This window comes from Cyphomyrmex costatus, unplaced genomic scaffold (genome assembly GCF_001594065.2).
Source record: "Cyphomyrmex costatus isolate MS0001 unplaced genomic scaffold, Ccosl1.0 scaffold222, whole genome shotgun sequence".
In the NCBI taxonomy this organism is placed as follows: domain Eukaryota; kingdom Metazoa; phylum Arthropoda; class Insecta; order Hymenoptera; family Formicidae; genus Cyphomyrmex; species Cyphomyrmex costatus.
In genome coordinates, this window is record NW_017276280.1 from 522,314 (window position 1) to 546,304 (window position 23,991).

Consider the following 23,991-nt stretch of genomic DNA (forward strand, 5'->3'; position numbering starts at 1 on the left):
GCTTTCACCGTTCGCCAAAGCAAGCCTCGCTGCTTGTTCTAGCTTCCTCTTGTCATTATCCTCCTCGTCTACCGAGAACTACGAAAACACGCCATCGCGGGCTCTCCAGCGTCTCTTCGAGCGTTTAACAAAAAAATCGCGTGCAAAAATCTCGCGGCGCTCGCAATTTTTTTTGCACGTTACGCAACCTATTCGTGATTTCCCGTGCGTCGTTGATATCGCTATTTATAGTCGGACGTAAAGGAACGATTCGTACGATCCAGAAAATAACATCGTCCGGCTAAGGCGGCCATACATCATAATTCCGACGGTGGTGTGTGTGTGCGTTGCGATTTTCTTTTTTTTTTTCCCCGCTCGTTCAGCGGCACGCGATCATTTCCAAGGCGTAGTCCATATTTGGCCCGTGAACGAGAGCTCCACAGTAGCGGTGTATACCGACGAATGACCTCGCCTACCAATCCCGAAGATTGCCTCTCGCGAATCGCCCAATGAATAGTATAGGTAATAGCTATCAGAGTGTAACCCCGCTGCGGTACTGTCATGTTGCCCCCGCCACAGATTCTTTTTATTATCCTCATTTTATTAATCGGCTGAAAATTCTTCAAGGGCCCTCCCCGATAACTCGAGGTGAAAAGAGCGACGTACGTTATTGCGACAACGACGAAAACGACACCACGATGCGATATTAAAACGAGAGCTTCGCCGGAATTTCGCGGTCGGAGCTCGCTCAGAAGATTCGCTGAGCGAGACGCGAATCGTTTTTCGCGAAATCGTATATCGTCGAAGCGAAATGTAACCGCGAACGATCGAGAGAATGACTCAGCCTCTGTCATCCGAACCACCTTGACAAGCCCCGCGAGCGGCGTGATTCGCTCGCGATCCTTCGCATTCCAGGTTAAGAACGGCCGCGTACGAGATTCGGTTTCGTTAACTTCATGAAAATGTATATCGCCAATTTTTTCGACTGCGCTGCGCCGAGGTAAAGGCTATTTTTATTCGCTCAGCTATTTTTGATCCTGTACCTTTTTATGCCTCCAGTGCTTTTATGGGCATTCCCGCATATAGAAAGTACGAGAATTCTTCGAAGACATAAAAATTGAAATTTAAAGAATAAAATTATAAATTTTGTAAGAATGAAATTCACAAAGAAAAAGTGAAAAAGTGAACCTAAGAATTTATGTGTAATTTTATTTTTAATAAATAAACCATTAATTTTATTTTTTTATAATTAATAAGATAATTTCACACAGAAATGTATATTTCGTTGTCACGATCAAATTTTTTCATAATAAATATCAAAGAAAATGATATTTGCTTCACATCGACATTTTTCTCTTACAATCAGTGCAAAAATTAATAAGAACCAGCAAGATTCAATAATATTAACAGCATTCTTTTCCTTCAATTAACTTCAAATTTGTAAAATTCTTTCAACGAAACGTGTTCAAAATGAAGCTATTATATTTGAACAGATTGTAATTGCAGGCTCTGCATTAATGATGCACAATAATGAAATCGGAAAATCACGAAAATAAATAACATTAATATTTGAGTAACTATTCATCGCGAGTAATAACGAAAGATATCACGGCAGACCGGCAACGTCGTAGAACTTCCTGCATCTCGCCAATTATGATGATGTATCGAGGGTGACGCAATCGCGTCAGTTATGAATTATGACCGTAATCGCGCTGCGAATAGTAACTATGTACACGTATGGGATTAGGAGAGCAGCTGGATTAACAAATCCTCAGATAAATAAGCGAAAAGAGTCTTCGCACGATATGTACAACATGGCACTTCGCTTCTAATTCGCCATTCCCGTCTTCCCCGATTTGCGACGTGGTAGCTGGAATTTAATCCGTTTATAGCAACCGAAATAAATATTCCCCGAGAATCGATATAGATTGATTAAACCTCTTTAAGGTTACACCAGACATACGTTAAACTCGTGCACGAAATTAAAAATGTCGATCCGTGTTAATTTCAAGCCGAATAACAAGTGCTGTAAGATTAATTGACTAGTGTATATTTATTTAGTCCAATAGGGATTAAGAGTAAGAACCTAATCATTTTAAAGAATATACAACTAAATCATAAAGAATCTTACAACAATTGCAAAGCTGCCTTTCTATTAAATAAATCTATTGAATGTCGTAACGTTTCACTAATTTCTATACAAAATGCAATGTATTTAGATGTAGTAAAACTATCTTTTTTGAAAATATAACAAATATATATATGAATCAATCACATCAATCGTTTATTATTATTATTTATCTATTATTTTATTATATGTCTAACATTAGTTAAAGTTTCGCAACGTTTATTCAAGATTAATTGCATTCGCATGACATTCAACATTACATGAACATGAATAAAATATTGATTACATCTAACAATAAGTAGAAAAGTACATTGCCACAGACATATAACTATGTTTTATCTTTAATCCAATCAATTGCCGGACTAGTCGAACTATCAGTTTGTCAATGATACACTTGAACGCGAATGATGTATTATATTAGATAAATCTCGCTCGGATGTACTCTTGTCATTAATAAAAGCTTCGATAAAGCACAACTTCGAGAAACTAACAAACTGATAGAAAAGCACCTGAGAGGTAGAGAGATTAGTCATACCAGTAGATTAATCTCCAAGGCGCAGCAACTTGAATGCGAAAAGTGGAATAATCTACCGAGTCCGATAAAACACACACCTGTACGTGACATGTCACTTCGCTTTAAGATAATTCTCGAAGGATTCAACGAAAGTGCTACTGATATATTTATATATCAATTTAGACTAATCTATTACTTATGTCATATAGTACATGATACCATAATGACGACTGTTTCTTGAAACTGATAACGATTCGTGCAATTAAATTAAAACTCGCTCATAAGTCAAAGTCTATGTAACAAACATCTTTTCAATCATATGTATACGTGTTTAATGAAGAACGATTTACATAGCAAACAACTAACATTATTTTCCTAAGTATTCCTACATTGTGATAAGAATTATTTCAATTTATGTAACTTACATTATTTATATGAATTTAAATAGAATAATCGAAAGGTTTTTATATGTACAAAGCAATACAAAAAGATTGAGTAGCGTTTAAAGATATTATTTCAACGCATTATGTAGAGAGAACTTTTTTTTTGCGAATTTCATGTACCTCGGAATAACATGATTTAAATCTATCCTATCGATATTTCTTCGACTGTCGCAGGGTTGGCATCGCCCGAGGGCGGCAATGTGACGAAAGTGAATTTTAAAATCGGGGTCTCCGAACGCGTGCCGCGGAGGATGGCGTCAGCCTTAATTTGTACCTGATGACACGCGCGATTGTCTGCCTACCTGCTTCTGTCACAAATGGTAAACGTCCCTTCTCTAAAATTCTCACACAACCCCACGCAGATTCTCAGCAGTATGCACGTTGCGCTTAGTATATACATCAGAAAGAATGCCGATCGCCTTTCGTTACACAGACCTTCAACCGTCAGAAGTAACACGATAAAATATGGTTTAAGTGTCAACTATCTGTACAGTTAAAATATTAAACATCCGTTGCATATCAGTTTTGCATTTATAAAACTGTGCTACGTTAAATGTAATTTATGATAACTGTAAATTTAACAGTAATTAATAAAACGTGTTTTATCGATAAAAATGTTAATTAATAAGGTGTTACGTATCAGTAATACCGTAATTATAATAAAACATACATTAAGCTAACGATTTTTCTTTATCAAAACAAAAAGATGTCTAACTAAAAGGTAAAGAACAGAAAGCATAAAACTATTTGGAATATTATGGAATATTAAATGTTTTTATAACTTATCGAACATTCCTTCTGTTTAGGTTATTTAGTTCTTAAAGCAATTTCCTTTTCGTATAATTTCCTGTGTGCTATTACATTACGAGCTTCCAACTTGGCCAAGTGAATAAAATCTCGATAATAAACGAATCGACATGTTACGTAAGCAAAATCAGCCGTTACAAACCGGCACATTAATTCCTTTCGCAGATGGCCGTCGCTGCCGTCGCTGCAAAATTCTAGCAATCCGCTGCTCGATCGTCAACATATGGTTTCGTCGTCGTAATCGGGGACTGTCGACTGAAATCAAGCAGCCGGTTAACCGGTTGCTTCCGTATACACTGCTGCTTTTCTTTGCGCTGCGCGCAGCATCGAGCACGGCAAAGCGCGTCCGCCTTGAGCCGCGCTGCGCTGTGCGCTTGGCAGGTGGAAATCTAATTAGCGCACTGTTTGCTCTCGTAGATCCCTCGCGGATACGCCGACTGTCCCACGGCTAACAGGACACGAGGAACGTACACGCCGCGACGAGGATTCAATAGCAACGAGCAAACAAAAGTTTACGTTTCAATTATTCTTACTAATAGCGATATATTCTTATCGGTGTGATGAAAATTCGAAGACTTAAAGAACTTGTCTCCATCCACAAACCGCGTTAACTAAAATCTAAACTCTTAAAGAATCAAGATTTTATCCAACTGTCCGATATATTTTTCATATCCTGAAAGAAACCTTCACCAAATATTTACTAAACGTGAACATATATTTATTTGATAGAAAAACCATTAATTTCATTTAAACGTTATTTTTTATTGAATAAATATTTATGTATTGTAAAAATAAATGCTTCGTTAGTACTATTTACTTTCTTTAGTGAACCGTTTTTCAATGTGGGGCTGTGAAAGAATGCAATAAACATATGAATAATATTAGCAAATTCCCTTGCGTAAAAAAGAAAAGAGATAAAAATAGTACACTTATGACGCATCAATAAAGATTAAATTGCTGTGAATGACAGAGGAATTCTCAGAAAATAATTGGAGAATGATTAAGCAATAAGGGACAAGATTTCTATACAAGAACTGACATCTTGATTGATGAAAGTGCATAACACTGGAATTTCAAGATACGTGACCGCGTTAAATGTTTAATTGTTATCCGCGTGCATGGCTCTTTAGTTGGCATATTCTATCAGCATCAGCAGATCAATTTCGCACACTAAATAAGCTATTCGCGTGCATATACGTTATTAACCTCTGAACGGTGCTAACCCAAAATGTGTAATACGTGCAGATAGCTTCGAGCAATTACATTATTAGAAAGTCACGTAGGCATGTGTATAAACCACACCTTACCAATTATACCGAGATAATAGGCTTTAACGTTAAATCATAAATCATGCAGCAACGACCATTGACGCAAGTGCCGTATTTAAGTCGCGTACTTATTTCATTTTCGTTCGTTTCCTGGCATCCCGGTTCAACGCATCGTTCAACATATATTCACGCAATCTCGCGACGTCAGGTCGAGGAACTCGTTCGACTTGATCCTTTCCTCCGACCAGAGACTCTCACGGGAAAGGCTTTCCAACGGTTTATCCTTACGGTTCGTGTACGGTTGAGTTCGTAAATCTGTGAGTCGCAAACTGCGAGGGTAGGGGATGCCTCGATCGACACGTCTCGAGAGATAGAGGAAGACGACGACCTATGCGTATTATCGCCAGATCGTCCCGCGCCGATAACGCGAGAAGAAGGACAATTACGCCTATCAAGATACTCGCAGATATCGCATTTCCCCCGTAGTGTCGATTCCGTTTTATTGTCTTTCCACGGCCACGGCCGTATATACTACAACGTAGTAAGTATCGTCAAGCGGCTGCTCGTTACCGACGATTAAACCGCCCAGCGAACAATAATTCCACGCGCGACGGGAATCGCTTTCGCACGCTCTCCGCGCCGACTTTTCTCTCGTCCTTTCTCTCGCAATGCCTCGGGAGCCGCGCCAGTATTATGTGTGTTCGCTTCCTCTTTCATCGTTCTTAATCCACCATGTGCGTTCACTTTACACACCGAGAGAACGATTTTGATCAAATTTAGCTAGATCAGATCTGACAATAATTATCTCGGACCATTAAAGTAATTACGTAATAATCTCAAACATGATGAGCAATGCTGTAAAAAGTATTGACGCTCTACCAGCTTGAGCGCCCTATATAATTATTTTGATGGTCCAAAAAAGAAGAAAAATTATTTTTAGATCTGTACTGATTACATTTTTAGATACTTTAGCAAAATTGTCCTGTCACGAAAAAAAAAAAAGAAACAATTTTACTGAAATATCTAAAAAATTAGATAGATACATCTGAAAATAATATTGTTGGACCATTAAAATAATTACATAGTAATTTCAAGCATGATGAGCAATGCTGCAAAAAGTATAGAGACATTCTAGCAGCCAATCCTAACATAATTATTTTAATAGTCCATCAAAATTACCTTCAAATTTGCATTTGGTTACATTTTTAGATACTTCAGAAGAACCGTTCTTTCCGTGTATTTATATACATATATTTATGTATTATATTTGCGACATGAACGTCTTAATTCACTCAAAGAAATAAAAAACGTAAATCTGAAAGAATTTAACGGTTCTTGAATAAACACAACTAAATTTGTGAATAATTGAGGGCGAGATACACAAAAATATACGCAACAAAATATTAGAAAATGTTAGAAAATGTTTAAACTGATTAAGCCTTTTTTTCCTAAGGAAGAAAATGAAACTGAATGCGATATCAGAATATCCAATTCCAGCTTTCGATTTTCACGTACAGTTAAATCGATCGTACATCGGTAAGTGTTAGTTGAAAATGTTTGTGCCGCCGTGTAAACGCACGTGGGCTATAATAAGGTATCGTGTACCATTCACCGCGGGGACGAATCCACTGTTCTGTTACGAACATTTCCTTCTCTCTTGTGCTCTTCCGGGTCTTCTTGCGCTCTTCGTCTCTCGACTCGAATCACCGATCGAACTATAGGCGGTGAGAAGTCGTGGTACCAATTCAGCGAACAGACCGACTTCCTCGATTCTCTCACAAGTCAGTGAAATCGAACTTCTTAATAAGCATTTTATATAAGTTCTTAACAAGATATATATATCTCTCTCATTCTCTCTCTCTTTCGGATAAAAATTACAAAATTTACACGTAGAAAAGTTTAAAACCGAAAATAATATATTTCTAAATATCGAAATTGTTACAATTATCGATGAAGAAAGAAATAGTTATAAAGTGCACGTTAAAAATGTTTAGTAAAAGATTCTATAAAAAGATTTCGTATCTCAATGTCTAATTTCACGTCTCTTGACTAAGAAAATATTCCTGACTGTACAACAGGTGTATTGTACTTTTCTGCGGTACGATGACGCGGTAAACGCGAAAAAACAGAACGGTTCTTCGAAGCTGATTCTTCGCTTAATTTTCCTTCGTTGATGCGTAACGCGTGGAGCAGTTGAAGAGCAACCGCTTGCGTAACCGCGTGCGTTCTCCGATTCTCCTTTCCTCCTCGTCATTGTTCCATTTCAAAGAGAGGTTACTAGTCACAGAGACAAAGGAACCTATGAGAAGCGCTCGGTACGTTTGAATGAAAAAAAAATTTGTCGAGCTACCTGACGTAATACAAGTATATCCGAAACAATAACGACCGAATTAAAAACAAGTGCTACTTCACCACAGAAATACATTCATCAGTTTCTCTTTTTTTCTTTTTGAAAGTTATTTCTTTCATATGCAACGCTCATTAAATGATACTCCCCGACTTATTAAATCCGTTTTTCACGCCATGTTTTACAACCATATGATTATCACTTCGAACAAATCTTGCATTCAAGAATATGTTAATTTGACTAAAATACACAACGGAAAAAGAATTTTTTTTTTAATTGCGACAAAATATTATAGTCCTATTTTTTTCTCGTCACCATGAAACCATATTATTTTGAGGACGAGATTCGCGTGGGAAAATATTTCATCTTGATAACACGTACCATAAAAATGCTAAAATCTCTATCGCAATTTTAATACATTCGCGACATGTTTAGCGATTCCGGTATAAACGGTGAAAGGTTGACGACGAGCAGAAATCCTAGGAAGGGACAGAGATAGCTGAGCTCTATTCATAGAACAATAGCCAGTTCTGAGGTGCTAGACGATGAAGTCACGACATGTTCGTGTACACGACGGCGGGTACTTTGGTTACGCCAAATAACCGTCGTTTTAACGAGTTTCACGAGGTTGTGACGTTTGAGTTTTACATAGGCGGTGTCCCGCGCATGACGACCTCGCGGTTGACACAGCCTTGATGAAAGACTTGATCAAACATGGTCTTTCTCTCGAGGCGCCTCGTGACAGCGACATCCATATTAAGCATCGAGGCCTATATAATGCATGAGATTGGCATCGCTTTCAAAGTGTTCGTTGATATGTACTCGCTGTGCGTCGTAAAATTTACATGAGATCTCATCTTACGTACAGAATAAAACCTCCAATAAGAAAAAAAAAAGAACTATATAATGACAGAAAACTATAAAGGACCGAAATATTTTTTAATCAATATGATAATATTATATCAGTAGGATTTAATTCCATTTATAGACTATAAATAAATGACTGAATAGTTTAGCGATTTTTATCATTGCATATATTTTTTATGGAAATCGCATTCTGTACAAGAGATGAGATTTCATGCAAATTTGATGATGAAAAAAATATTTTTTGAAACATTTTGATATCCTAATTACTGTACAAATATGCCAACGCAGTCTGTGTTTATATATAAAAATTAAATTATTAAAAAAATTCTATTTATACAGCATTCTGTTTTTATAGAAAATAGATAAATGGACTCGAAAGTCGAGCAATTTTCGCAAATCGATTTGATCGAGCGTGGCTTTACTTAAAACTTTCATCGTAATGTGCAAAGTGTAATCACGAGGCGCAACGAGATTTCGTAAAATTACACGTACGCGTTAAGAATGTATGATATTATGCATAATCTAGATAGTTAATATCGCGGAATAGATGGCTTTACAACTCTAATCAAAACTGCTTTCTCTCTTGGCCCGGAGGTTGGCATTAGTGACCTGGAGCGCGGCGCGTTCTAGAGATTGATTGCCTTATCGATAATTAGCTTAGCACGACAAGCGTGCTGGACCTTTTGTTTCGCTTTCTGACCCCTTACACACACCGCCTCGCCACGCCGTTACTTTCGAAACACGCGTAAGGAATGCATAAAGCTTCAAGACCGAACGGCCGAGACTTCGAGCGCGATGCCTTTTTTTTTTTGTCGTAATATGATTTATGCAGGTGCATAATAAACGGCCATAAAACAACGCGAACGCTAAATTATGCGGCAATTTATTGATTCGCCCAGTAACCTTTGCTTATCGATACTACTAAGTTCCCGATCTATCCACCGATCTCCCAGTTTCAGTTTCTACATCAATCGCGACGGCCATGAAAATATAGGGCGGGAAAATATATATTTCACATTTAGTGCTAAATACGAGCGTTCGATTTATATTTTTACACTGAAAATTTAGACATTCGTACAAACAAACGCGATATATAAATGCGAGTTCTATGCGTCTTCCAATAATAGAAAGCGAGACGAGCACGGATGACTTTCGATTTCAGGACTGCAAGTATAAATCTGTAGGTATTCGATGAAAATAGCGTTATGTGCCAATCATACACGCGATTCGTTCATTTCCTCCTCAATATAATCATATATGAAATTCAAAGATTAGTTACGCTTAGATAATATTAAGAGCCAGCTCTATTATAATTAATAACTTGACTCCTTTTTTACAATCTTAGCTGTCACATGAACGAGAAAAAACTGCAACCTGTAGTGCTAATTATATAACTCCAGTCCTCCTCAAGTACGTTTCCATATTGAAAAAAAGAGTCTAGTTGCATTAATCTACGGAAAGACCGATTTTGCAATAACATCTATAAAAAGCTATATGTAGATACATATCTAAAAATTTTGTTGGTCTATCAAAATAATTGTATAGAATGCTTAAATTAATTGCTAGAATATCAAAACTTCTTGCAGCATTACTCATTATATATGCTTGAGATTTCTATATGTTTATTATTTTAATGAGTCAACAAAATTATTTTCAGATCGTATTTAGCTAAATTTTTAAATACTTCGGCAAAATCGTTCTTCTTTGTGTATTAGAACTCTGAGTGAAAATGGACAAATCAGAATTTTCTAGTTGAACCTATTATTATAATTCTAGTTAAGATAACCAGAATTCTGATCGTACGACTAGCCGAGAAGCCCTTATATTCGTTCATTTTCAACCAAAAATTGTTCTCGATGCAAATTGCAAACGGAATGCGCTGAAAACCACTGATATACGTCATTCGTAAACGTTGCAAAACCCGATGAAACGGCAATGAGTCGCAAACTGCAGCTCCGCCGCGCAGATGGCCAGCGCGGTTCACAAAGGCGAAAATACTTTTTTCGGCTTAATATATTTCATCGGATTCGGAAGGGAGCCGACATTTTTTGCAATCCCGGTCGCAAAACGTGTATCTCACCACCGACTCGCACAGAAGGTACAACAATATATAATCCCTTATTCTTTTTTTTTTTTTCCTCTCCATTTAGAAACGTCTAATGTATCTCAACGGATTCGGACGAGTCCAAGTATACATTTGCATTCGTCGCACGTTGCCAAGGTGGTGTACATACAGAGGGGCAAAAGGAAAAAGTTGAAGAGGAGGAAAAAGACGGACGACGATACGCATGTGCGCTAAGGGCTGCCTGAAGACTTTAAGAGGCAGCATAAAAGAGGGAAGGTAGGAAAAAAAAGGACCGAGAGAAAGAAGCATCGACGTGCGTACGGGGCATAACTCGCGAATAATGCGATGTTTTATATGGACGTACGTGAGCCAGCTGTAAGCAAATGCATTTCGCAGCAGCCGGGCCTTTAAGCCGTGTACTGCTCGCGCGTGCAGGTCGACGCTCACAAGGCGACGACTGCGTCGTTGCGAGTAGGAACATGCTCATTAAAGCTGCGCATAGAAACTTAAATGCGATACGATTAAATTGTTTCGTCGTGCGAACGGAGGCGTTTCGAAGATAAATCGCTTCTGCTGCGCGCCAACGATAAAATTGTATGAATTATTCCAATAAAATTCTGACAATTCGTTTACCGAAATTATAATTGATTCGTTATTTCACAGCCGTTACAAAATGAGAAAAGTATCCTGATTATGTATGAATCGGAATTCTGGTTACCGCGACTGAATTTCTGATTGTCTCGATTTTAGAGCGTTCGATAGATTCAAGAGTCTGATTTGTATTTTCTGAAGCTTTTAGAGAGAATATCACTCCAAGGGATAACTTTTGAATTTGTCTCTTTAACAGCCTCCTTATAATCCAAAATAACAAGTCGTCGTTCGATTTCAATACTATAATGATAACAACAGTGTCTATATTATTTCACTTTTGTTAAGACCGATCGGTGTCGGTGAGGCAAATGCGTGCCGAAATGGAGTCGTCAAAAGCGTCTATTAAAAACGCCACGCGTAAACAATTTCGAGCGGTTTCGCGATTAACATTGCGATTTACGAGGCTCGTTCATCGAGCCGTGTGAGATGTGATACACATGTTGGCGCACCTTAACGCCGGGGCCGGTCCATACGGCCGCGTAAAACGTACACGTGTCGGGAATGCCGCGCAAATAATGCGAGCAACGAACTACTTGCCTTTTCAGCGGGACCGAAAAAAAAAAACAGTGAAAGGAAACAGTTACGCGGTGCGCCTACAATGTAAATCCGCGGCTCGGGAATGTTTCACGGAATTCCACGCGTGTGCGCGTCCGACCTCGATTTTTCTTGCGATCTTTCTGCGCGCGGTTCATTAGAAATACCCCAGCACCAATTTCATATCCGTCCCTGTATCTGTGTCTCTCTCTCCCCTCACTGCTGGGAAAATACCTTGCGAATTCCCTTGCAGCCGCAGCGCGCTCTCGTTTCTCGACTATATATCCACGGTCTCGTTCGAACGGAGGCGAGTGCGTTAATTGGATAATTGCAGAAATGCACGACGCATATATACATGTGGTACTTGTATACTTATACGTGTGTGTGTTATGTACTGGAATTAGATTCAATCGTTTCTAATTGAATCATCGAGCATGCAAGGCAAAATTAGGAATGACACTTGATTAGTTTTGTCCGTTTTGCTCAGATTTTATCAATGAGATTATATCGGGATAAGTTCTTTTAATGCGTACCATATTGCGTTTTATCGTCTGTGTAAATAACAATATTGTGAAACGCGCACACATTAACGCATAACATCTTTAAAAACGTCTAATTATACATAATGATCTAATTATGCATTTAACATAGATTTTTTTTCTTATTCTTAACATCAAATATCTTAGTAATTTGGCCGTATTAAAATTGACCGTCAATCTATCATACATAAAGACTTTTAGATTATAATGGTGTACGGCGCAAAGCGTTATATTATCACATTTAAAAATACGATTGTATCTGCGAAAAATCGAAATCGATCTATTCTTGTGCACAACAATTCTGTAAATTTTTACGATAAGCGAGATATTTACGATTTCATACGTTTCTTACAACTGCGCGATAAGATATGATATACGATGCTTTGCTTTCAATGAAAGAGTAAAGTTAGGACGTAGAAACGAAAGGCGCGAGTTCTCTCTGTCTTTACTCCGCGATAAGAATATTTATCTTACAGATTAACGCCAAATGTGACAACGAGCAGGTGTCATAGGTGTGTCGCAACAAGATCCATGAATTATGCAATAGAGTACCGTGAATGTATATTTATCAATAGAACGTATACACCTACAAGAAGAAACGAAAAGAAATATTCATATACGGAAAGGAACACGACACTTTTCTTAGTCGCGACCGACAATAAACCGTGTCGCGGAAGTAAGCTAGCAATGCAGCGATAATAATTACGCAATAAAGAACACGAAATAATGTTGTGCGTGAAAAACTTAACGAAACATGTGTAAAACGCTGCCGCGACATTAATGTAGTACCGAACCGGCTGACTACGCATAAAGAGAGCTGCAGAATTGTAATTAAAAGCGTTTCTGCCTCGTAAGCTACCTGAAGTAATAACCGTTCAACGCCGAATCGAATAAATTAATCGAGGCCGCGATCAACGACTCACCTATGAAAGAAAATATGAAATAACATCACGGCCAGTTGACGCAATTAACTATATGGGCAATTCGCGAATTAGCCGCTTAAGGTGCCGCCTTGTTATCGCGCTACCGTTCCCATTATCGATACGGCCGTTATCAGCGGCGTGATTGCTACCGCAGAAAATGTCGATCGACGATCCACATTTTTTTTTTTTTTGCTCGCGAGATACGCTGAATACGCGGGACGGCCGTGACACGCGAACGGCGAAGTCAAAACATAACCGATAGAATCCACTTTCTTACAAGTGTCACAATGTATAGAATTTGTTTATTCTTGCGCGAGTGTCATTGCGCAACGAAAAAGGCCTGGCCGCGTTATCGTCCGAGTCATTGCACCTTATCGGTTTACGGTGTCGTTACAATGACGCAAACACGCAGTGAATGTATAATAGGGCTGCTTTACTGCTGCGCGCACGCATCGCGTTCCAACGCCGTGCTCGTTTTACGATGTTTCCGGCGATTTTCATTGTTTTCCGTATCTTTACGTCGCGCTTTTACAAAGCGCCACAGAATTTTACGTACACATATCGGACAATTTGCGATTGATATTGGACACGTTACATATATTCAACAGAACCCACCACAGCTCTTTTAGACCTTACGAGTCAAATTTTTATGTTTAAATATGTACATGTAAATTTAATATTAAAAGAAAATAAAGTTATGAACTAATATAGTTACGAATTTATATTGACATCATTAATATATAATCCTTTAAAGTCCAATGGAATCTATTCTGAGTTTATACTATATATATTATAAATTGCACAAAAATTCTTGATATTTGTGTTTTAAATAAATATCGTGCGCTCGAAGCCAAAGTATCATAAAAGTTGCGATCATATAAGATCGCAAAAATTAAAGAAAATACTCCGTAATGATTCTCAAGGTATTGCACAATTAACTTTAACTTTATAGTTCTTTCAATGATTTGAAATTTATTTAAAAATACAGAGGAAGAAATTTAGAAGAAAAAAAAGATTATTATTGGATCCGTATATTATTAGAATCTATATTACTGGAAAATATTGATCTACGATACTGTCTAAATTGCTGAAAGATTATTGATCTAAAGAAAGGCTTTCAACTTCAAAGGGAAATCGAGAGAATAAATGTAATTTCTAGCCGCGAATAGTTACGCATACTCGCGAGAGTATTTCTCTAACCGCAATACTGCAACGGAGATCCATCGATCCTCTTCGATCTCACGATCCGTGAGAGATTCCTACCATTCGACTTCTCTCGACGCCTCGAGGTATTATCGGAGTGAAAATAAAGGCGTCGCTTTATTATATCGCTAGATGAGAGTTGTATCACGACGCCATCGGGTCGTCGTGAAATTCGAGACGTGCGAAATACCGAACGGCTAGATAAATCCTCTTCCATCTCGGGACGCATCTTCCCACCGTGACCATGAATAAATCCGAAAGGTGAATCCATCGTGACGGTCACAGCGAGTTCGCCAAAATATCATTTGACTGATAATGAATGTATATAAATGATGCAGATTTATATAACTGATTGCTCACAAAAAATACAACGCAATCTTTCCGTATCATACAATATTATATTGTCTTATCTCTTTCCATCTCATTTTTCTATCTCTCTTTTACTTGAAACTATCTAAAATAATGTGGTTATAAATAATTGTTAATACTTAAAAAAAATTGGAGTTACTGAGACTTATTTACATATAATATACCAAACGCATAAGTATCATAAATTATTAAATATCACCTTTACCATAAACGACAAATTAATAACGAAATCGTTGGGACATGATAAATCGCAACTATGCACGTTCGCCATCGTGCGCGAACATTTTTATATCAATGAGAAAAGAATCGAATACAGGAATGCCGTAAAATATTAACTAATAATCTCTCAAGAATCTCCTTTAAGCATCGCCATCGTCTGGAGCGATAAAATATAGTGAACCGTGACGCGATGTCGTTATTAAAGCGGCTGCTAAATTGTTGAACGTATCTGCGGGATTTATCACTGTGGAGAAAATCCTGAGTACGCGCCATGTATAATATATGAATTAACAAGGTCCACTTAATTAAGGAGTCGGTACCGCGCATTAACGGCTGTTACGCACCGCTTCATTGGTCGGGTCTCAAAGACCTTTAAGGCTTTCTTAAAGCGGCTTCTAATTATTCACTTTCTCCGCAGCGCAACAACCGGAATTTACGGGTTCGCGTCGTGGTCCATGTAATCTCCCGATGATACCTTCAACTGCGATAACGACAATAATTCGCTAATCAAAAATCGCAGGTAATCGAGACTGTCTGAAAACCGTCGTTCACCGGGTCGTTCTTCCTCATTTTATAACACGCGCGTTTTATGGGGGCTCAAAGTGATGGTGATAGCAATAGAAAGCGTTTATTACTACCTTAAAGCCCTCCAAGGACTACGGAAAGTATACGTCATAAATCTGATGATTTGTACTGTAGATAACAAATGGCAATAATAAATAGCTAGCAGTATTCGTAGATAAATAATTTCGACAATATTCTTAATCTTCGGTCTGCAATCTGAGTTGTTTTTCTTGACATATATGCGGAAATTTCATTCTCAAGTTTCTCCGAAATAAAGGAGGGCACAGTCCAATTCTAAAATATCTTGTTATAATAAAAGATTATTTTATAATGTAATAGAAATGTTAAAAAATAACTCTAAATGTTTCCATCTTTTAAGTCCAGAATGGTAAAAACAAACGGAAGGTTGATAAAATAATAAATGTTGTATAATTAACTGACACTTAAAGTTGTATATATAAAATAGTTTTTTTTATGAATCTCCTAATTCTAATATTATAAATTATATATATAAGATTATATACAAAAAATTCCTATGATATGAAAGACTTAACTTTATGATATGAATGATATGAATGATTTAACTTTAAGAAACAGTTAAAATGTTACGGAATAGAAATTACTGTTATATGTAAAATTGTTTTGCAGAAGACAATCAAATATTTTCAAAGACATCAGATGAATCAAATTAAGAATCGAATAATTACCGAATTTCGAAAAACTATCGAACGGTAACAATAGAAATTGTGTTTCTATGGGACAGAAACGCTACAGAATCTCACATACGATAGTGCCTCCGTAAATGCGATCTTATTCGCGATAGATTGAGAAATCCTAGCAGAAATTAAGGCGGTCGGCCTGTCATAGAACATCACACGACAGATTATTACAATCGAGACCAAGATCGAGGCCAAAGGCGGTCACCATGGGACCACTTTCTATTCGCCAGCGATGTAAGACGAACGAGCTCGATACATGTCAGTAATTATCGATCGTGTAAATCTCGGCTATAATCAAAGAGTACCTGCACCCACAGACAACTTGGAACTAGGAAATTACGTTTTCTTCTCTGTCTCTTCAATCTTCCCAAATAGTTTTAATTCGTAAATATATACCGCTGACGATAATTACAAGCGATATTTCTGAAGTATTACACGAAACTCCGTAATACGGTGAAAGATAAACGCACAGTTTCGCAATGACTAAAGGTTATTGTTGATCCTCGATAGTAACGATTCAACAACATCTAGCTTGACATTTCCATCATAATTCAAGAATATAACAAGACGACCACATTTTCTTAATTAATAAGCAATCACTCTCGTATACGTACAGTAATAAGAACCTTATGGTTTTCCCTAAAGGTTATATCTGTGTACTCAATGTAACAACATTACGACAAATCATTATTATAATTTTGGCGAATTATCAATTTCCCTTCTCTCTAAATCCGAATCAATGGATAATCATCGATTGTCAGTCACCCAAATATGCCACAAGTAATCAGTGAATTCACAGTGAAATTCAATTTAAAAAAACGTTCAATCTACAGCTAGCCTTGTTTTAATGTATAAATTTAATATGATATTGAAACTGACGTGCAAATATTAGTATTTTAATTTTATGCAAACTTACCTTTTTCCAGTTAAATTTCACTGGTTACCATGTGGCTTGGGACTAATAATATAATCAACGATCATCTTTGATTCAGATTTAGAGAGTTCTTGACTTTTTCGATTAACGGTACCATCCGCGGATTATCGACACGTCAATCAAGTAGTACATGTCGCGGACCTTTTGACAGAGAAAATTACAACACGGCCATCGTATAGCATCATTCCCATTAGACAAACATAAATCATACGACCGACAGCTTGGCGAACCAACATCCGTGTTTTCTGCATTTCTCGGCGAGTCGTCGCAATTAAGGCCTAAATCGCCTCGATAGGCAGTATCGAAAAATCGCGCTTTTTTCGCGCGGCCGCACGCATCGGGATGAGAAGGAAAAAAAGGAACGTATCCGTGCGAAGTGTTAACGAGCGTATATTTCATATCGGAGAAAGTTTAGAAAGGAACAACATTCGTGCGCGCTGTCATAAATGTAAAATAAAGCCGGAACGACTTCGTTTACGTGTTCCTCGAAGTCACGTTTTCGCGAGGCCTCGCGAATCGCGCGCGCGAATCGCCTCGCACGAGGCCGTGGAAAAACGTATCGCGAGTTCCTTTCAGCGGCGTGGAGGATACGGGGCGCCCGCTTATCCTCACTTTCTCGATAATGAGTAAATTGCGCGGCGCGGCGGCTCGATCCACATCTCACGGTGTGATTTCCCGCGATCGATAGACTCGATCGATTGATAACGCGTCACGTAGCCCCGAGCATCGAAACGGAAGTGATCGACGAGTCGATCACGGTACGCATTTCTGATCTCGACGATTAAGAATATCTTTCCTTCATCTTTGCGGTGTAATTTAATCGACAATGCCGCCCGATCGAAAGGAATTGTGTGTTCCTAACGAATTGATAAAAGTGAAACATACCTTCGTCCGGTTCAACGGGTTTGAAAAATCCCAGCCAGGCGCGACGAACAGATATCCGCATTTGGAGATTTTCCTCGTAGCCTAAAACAGAAAACAATTTACATTAGATATACATATAATTATTGTCTTATTTTTATTTTGGTATCGTTTTCGAAGTTGAATGAATATTCCATAAATTTAAGACAAAACATTACGTTACAATCTAATTTAAGAAGAAATTATCAAGATATTTAACGCTGAAAATTAACTATGAAAAAAAAAAAATATGTAATCAAATTTTTCAAAGAAAAGATTCTTCTCAAGTTGTGACAAAAAAAATTCTTAGATAGAAAATGATATAACACAGATGTAATTTATATACAAGTCTATAATTTATGATGTTCTGTACAATAATTTTCTAAGATAGAAGAAATAACATTAAAGGCCAAAGACAGAGTAAAAGAAATGAATCCAACATGCCGCGGTGCGTTATTATGACGCGACCTCGATTTCACGAGACCGATTTGTCGGTGTTATAGAGGGATTCTTTTTCTATCGCGGGAAACGCGAACAAAGATCGAGAATAAGAAAAACAGTCATTCCCGTCACATCACGTTCACAAAATAATGTTTATGGGAGAGGAACTAGGAAGCTAATCAAACTTTTGAGTGATGCGCCGATTTATCCAACGATGCCTTCATCCAAGTCTGTTATTATTGTTCGAAGAAGGGTTCCAAATACTTGTAGAAACAGGATGAAAGAGAGAGCCAGGGAGAGTCCGTTCACGTGGAAACGATAGACACGTGAATGGAAACTTATCTCTGAGGAATCTCAAAGCACATCAGGCATTCGTCAAGTGTATATCAAGCATTCTTATCGGTTACCGACCAAACCGTCGTTTTCATTCTGAACACATTCAAGTTTGTTTATTTCTTTTTTTTACTTATTATTAACGCGTGCACGTAGCACAGTAACTACTATTAGAGTAACTATAGTATTACAAAGAAAAAGAATTATTTTCTGTAAAAGCATGTCGTTTTTCCCGCGCGTTTCTCGAGTTTTTGTTTCTAATTTGATTAAAGTGAATGCAAATATACAGATTGGTACGCGCAGCATTAATGATTTCATTAATAGAGATTTATTTAAATTCAAACATAATAAATTTTTTAACACTTTCAATATATAAGCGTCTCGATATAAATGATTAAACTTCGTGGCAATCGCGTAAATATATGTACGACAGTACGAATAATTACTTAAAACACAGTAATATTTATGTTCTGATAAACATGAAAATTATATCTCAAAACCTATAATCTGTTAAACAAATTTATGATAATTTTAGTGAGAGTCTGTCAATTCTTCAAATTATAATTTTTGTACATGTCATTGCTCGAAAATGGTTTCGTCGAGAACTCAAAATTATCTTCAGTTTCAAGCCGAACATTATCGTCCCCATTATTATATACATACATATATATTTGCAAAACGCAAGCAATTAAATTCACATTTGTGACAATTAACTGAATAAAATACGACGTGCAATCATCTTACAACTGGAGTACAACGTCGACGTAAATATAAATCTGCGTTTTCGGCAATTCGAGACTTTAAACGATCTCGCAAGTTCATGTGGTCAAAGACGCAAGCGCTTATCCGCGGCAATCAACACGCAATAATTCGGCACTCGTTATATCCCTGTGGTATAAAATAATGCCGCGTAAATAATGGCTATCATATCGCGTTTACACGATGGAGCGGCGTGGCCGAACTGGCAAAAAGGCCGCTCTTGCAAAGAAGTAATACATCGTCCGTTCTCGTTCAGCAGATCTTGCATTGCGTGGCAACCTCGAAACGAGGCTATCTCTCTCTCTCTCTCTCTCTCTCTTCCTCGTCTCTCTCGTCTGGGAGAGAGGATAAGAACGAGAATTCACTCGACTTTATGGAGAAATAAAGGTAGACTATACTCTGCGAATAAACGTTCCGCACCTCTTTCCTTCGGAAAAATTATGGCGCTTCCTTGTACAAGCTAAACGAAAGAATGTCGAGCATCCGATAAAAACACTGAATGCCTAAATATGTGCCGAAGCCAGGAAACTAGAATTTTATTGTGCATGGAATAAATAGACACTGAAAAAGGGTAATTCGTTAAGGAATTCTTGATAAAATTGATACACACAAAATTGCACGTTAAATTATTCATCAATCATCTTTAAATAAAAATTAATAATTGAAGTTTCGATACAAGAGAATGATGAAATAATATTTGTTTACTATCACTAATCTTTGACAAAATTTAATTAGATTTTTTCTAAATATAAATATCAAAGAAAATCGACCATTTTTAAGAAATTTGAAGTGCTTCTTCAAAATTGAATTTTGAGAAGTTTAACAAAAAAAAAAACCTTATTCTTTATTTAATTATAGTCAAATTTTATTTTAACAAATGTATAATTTGATAATTATAAACGAATAAAAAAAATTATAATTGACAATACACATATTTTCACAAGAAATAATCAATTCAAAATGGGTCAAAAAATTCGTAATGAATATATATACAAAATAATTGTACAAGATCATTTCAAATGTAAATCCATTTTCACGTTCATTTTGTAAAAGCGTAGTCTCGAACTAAAAGTGGGTCTTAAAGTACAAGTATCTCCTTCATCGATTTCAAATTCTTCTCATTTAAATAAGAATACTTAAAAAATATATATATATATAATACATATATAAACATTGCCGTGAAAGGATTAAACTTGAATCTTCTCGATTCGCTGAATATATATCGCGAGCATCATAAATAAATAAAAACGCACAGCGACACTTTCCACGCTATTTCATGTATAAAAATGTCAAACACCGGATACACGGTCCAGTTATCTCGTCAACCGTGATCACAGCCATCGCTTATCGAGAAAATATTTACTAAAAAGTGCAAGGCTAACGGAAAGTTGCCTAATGCTCAGTATATTGATAAAGCGGCGCTCGCGAGATGTGTTGAGGATCATCGTCGTCAGTAATGATATTCCATTTTTTTTCACTGACTAAATCAATTTCACTGCACGAGTGCTTACGCTCTATTTAACTGCTTTCCGTCCGGTTCGTACGATTTCCTGCCGCTCGTCGTACGTTCACAATTAACTTCCGGTGTACTGATTGTCACGTACCAACAGCGTGAGCTTAGCGAACCATAAACCGTTCTGCTATAGCATATCGCTGGTCACTAAAACGTATCGGCGAATATCATTATGAAATAATTTATTATGGAAGCAATATACAGGGTGTATATATGTATAAGTAGCCATTCTCTTTTATCTTGTAAACTAACAGAGAAAAAGACCTAATAAATATAATATCAAATTAAACATTCTAACTAAGTTTTGTTGTAAGCTCAGTGATCACTTAGAAAAATTATTCACGCTAAAGAACAGAGAGATATGCATAATTAATAACAATAAATATTTCGATATAATAAAAGTTTTAGCGCTCGATTTTAACGAGTACAATGATATATGATATAACAAAAAAATTGTGAATCATATTTCGATTTAAAGTTTTGCATGGACAACCTTTTCAGTTTCGATCTTGCGATGTAACCAACTTTTGACTGTCGCATTGATGACTGTGGCATGTAACATACTCTGTCACAATAATCAATCAATCTTTTAATTTGATTTATTAGATCCGTCTATCTGTTAGTTTAGTTAGGAATAAAACAGAGTAAATCTTAATATTGAAATTATTTGTTTGTATCAACTAATTGTAAGTATTTGTCAACTATAAAAATATATTTATTTGGTCCAAAAAAGTATTAATTTGATTTAACTATAAAATTTCATAAATATTAATTATTTATTTAAAAAAATTAATGTTTAGTTAGTGAGGCCACTTATATAGGAACACCTTGTATAACAATGCAGTATTTTATGTAATATATCTTTATTTTATATATATATCATATATATATACTCGTATATATCCATAATTATCTCATAAATGAACTTCCCAAGTGAACAGGATACAATCACCGGATGAAATTGCAGAAACACGTTCTTTCAATAGTTTCAGTATAGTAATTAATATATTAATTATTCCAGCTGTAGTATAGATTGCATTTAAAAAAAAAAGTGGAAATATATATTTTATAAAATTCGTACCTCTCGCACGCGGCCTTCGATCCCGTGTTCAACATGAGCATACAAATTAGCTAATTAATCTGTAGTTAAAGGCAAATCTTGTATTACTATAATTTCGAGATTTCGATACGAAAATTTCATTTGCGTCACGATTTATCACGCTAATTAGGGGTTTGCCGATTCAGGTCTGTCACGGCTTTCATCCGATTTTTTTTACGCCTAACGAGAAGTTGTCCGTTCAATCTTACCGCGCTTCTCCTGACGGTCCATTAAGGATAATTCATGAGCTTCTCCTCTCTCTCTCTCTCTCTCTCTCTTTCTTTCTCGTGTGATTCAACAAATGTAACTATCGCGACGTTACGCAATCGGAGGCACTTGTCTCACAATTGACAATAATTGGACAACAGGTCGCTCGCTCTCGGGCGGACCGCTTCCTTCTGGTCGTCCTTGACACGCTTCGGAGTCCTTGCTAGTCCTTAGCACAAAACAACGTGTGACCCAGATCGCGATAGGGGGGCCCACTGCATATCTAATCTCTAATAAAGCCGACGTAAACGTGCCCCCGCGTTATAACGATGGCGTAGGTGCCGAGAGAGCGTTCATGACGATCTTTTCGACCTTTCGAAGTCGATATCGCGGACGTGGCGAAACAACCGGCAACGAGGCACACCGAGCTGTACTTTATTAAAGGCAATTAAAGGTCCGCTGCCACGTTCGCCGCCTCGTTAGCCAAACAGAGCGTGTCGCGAGCGATGCCTGCCCAATAAGAAAATCCCGTTGCACGCATTAACTCGCCGCCGGCATTCGATTCCTATACGCTTGGAATGCGAAAAGCACCACTCGACGATGGCTACAGAATTTCGTCGAACATATCTTTCCTCGAATCCTTCCCGGAGGACTTGTCCCGGAAATATCAGACCCGTCACGCAAATAGAATTTAAAAGTCCCCTGTCATTTTCTGACTCTCCAAGCTTTAATAAACTGATAAAATATATAGCAAATCTTTGCTCATTCCTATAATTTTCATTAATTAAAACTAGTTTAGTTTTCGTAATTACCAGCGGAACGAATAAAAAGTTAACACTAATTGTAAGCAAAGAGTAAAACCAAAGAAAATAATTTGAAAACAGAAACTGTATTAATATTTATTATATTGTAAGATAAAAATCTCCGAGCAACTGCATGAAAGTATAAAATATGTAATAAAAAGAATGTAGCTAATCTTTAAAGAACAAAGTATAAAACGCACCAAAACAATTTCAATTACAAAGTAAAGACAGTGAAACAAGCATGGAAAATTTTTGCGCCACAAACTCGAGTATAATAATATAAATTCTTATCATTCTCTCTTTTATGTCAAAGAATTTGACGAACATTTTCTCCAATCCTATTCAATTATTGGTTTCTTATATTTAAAAAAAAAAAAAGATTTGTTCCTAAATTCCATTTCCTCGTCGCGATAGCTTTTTGAAAATTCTATTTCTCGCTGACAAGTGGAAAAGTTACTCCGACTTTGCCAGGTCGGAATGGCGATGCATATATTTGCGTGCTACGCGTCGAAGGAATCCCACGCGTCTCGTCGCCTGCATATCCTGCATCCGGTGCCCGCGTATCGAACCCCTGTATATGTACTGGAAACCTGTCCCCACCTCGACCGTGAGGCGTTATCACGCGAAGCAATCGGACGATCAGAGACAAGAAGGGAGAAGGATTAGAGATTCGAAGGAACATTCTGCTTCTATCAGTCCTTCGATATAAATATCTTATAATTGCGGTACACGCGACTCGATAACGGGCGTTTTTCGCGTCACAGACATATCGGGATCAATCGGCAAAAATGTAGACGTTACGCTCCTGCTAACCTAAGAACCGTATCAGGTCCTCTCTTCTCGCGCACACCCCCCCCCCCCCC

General features: G+C 37.3%; 1 protein-coding gene across 1 annotated transcript in view; it reads right to left on the reverse strand.

Annotated features, from left to right (window-relative positions):
• Positions 1-23,991, reverse strand: part of osp (myosin phosphatase Rho interacting protein outspread) — a 226,003-nt gene that overhangs the window by 152,290 nt on the left and 49,722 nt on the right. Inside the window, exon 2 of the mRNA XM_018539787.1 lies at positions 17,959-18,039. Coding sequence (XP_018395289.1) covers positions 17,959-18,039 — 81 coding nt within the window. The remainder of the gene's footprint in view (positions 1-17,958; positions 18,040-23,991) is intronic.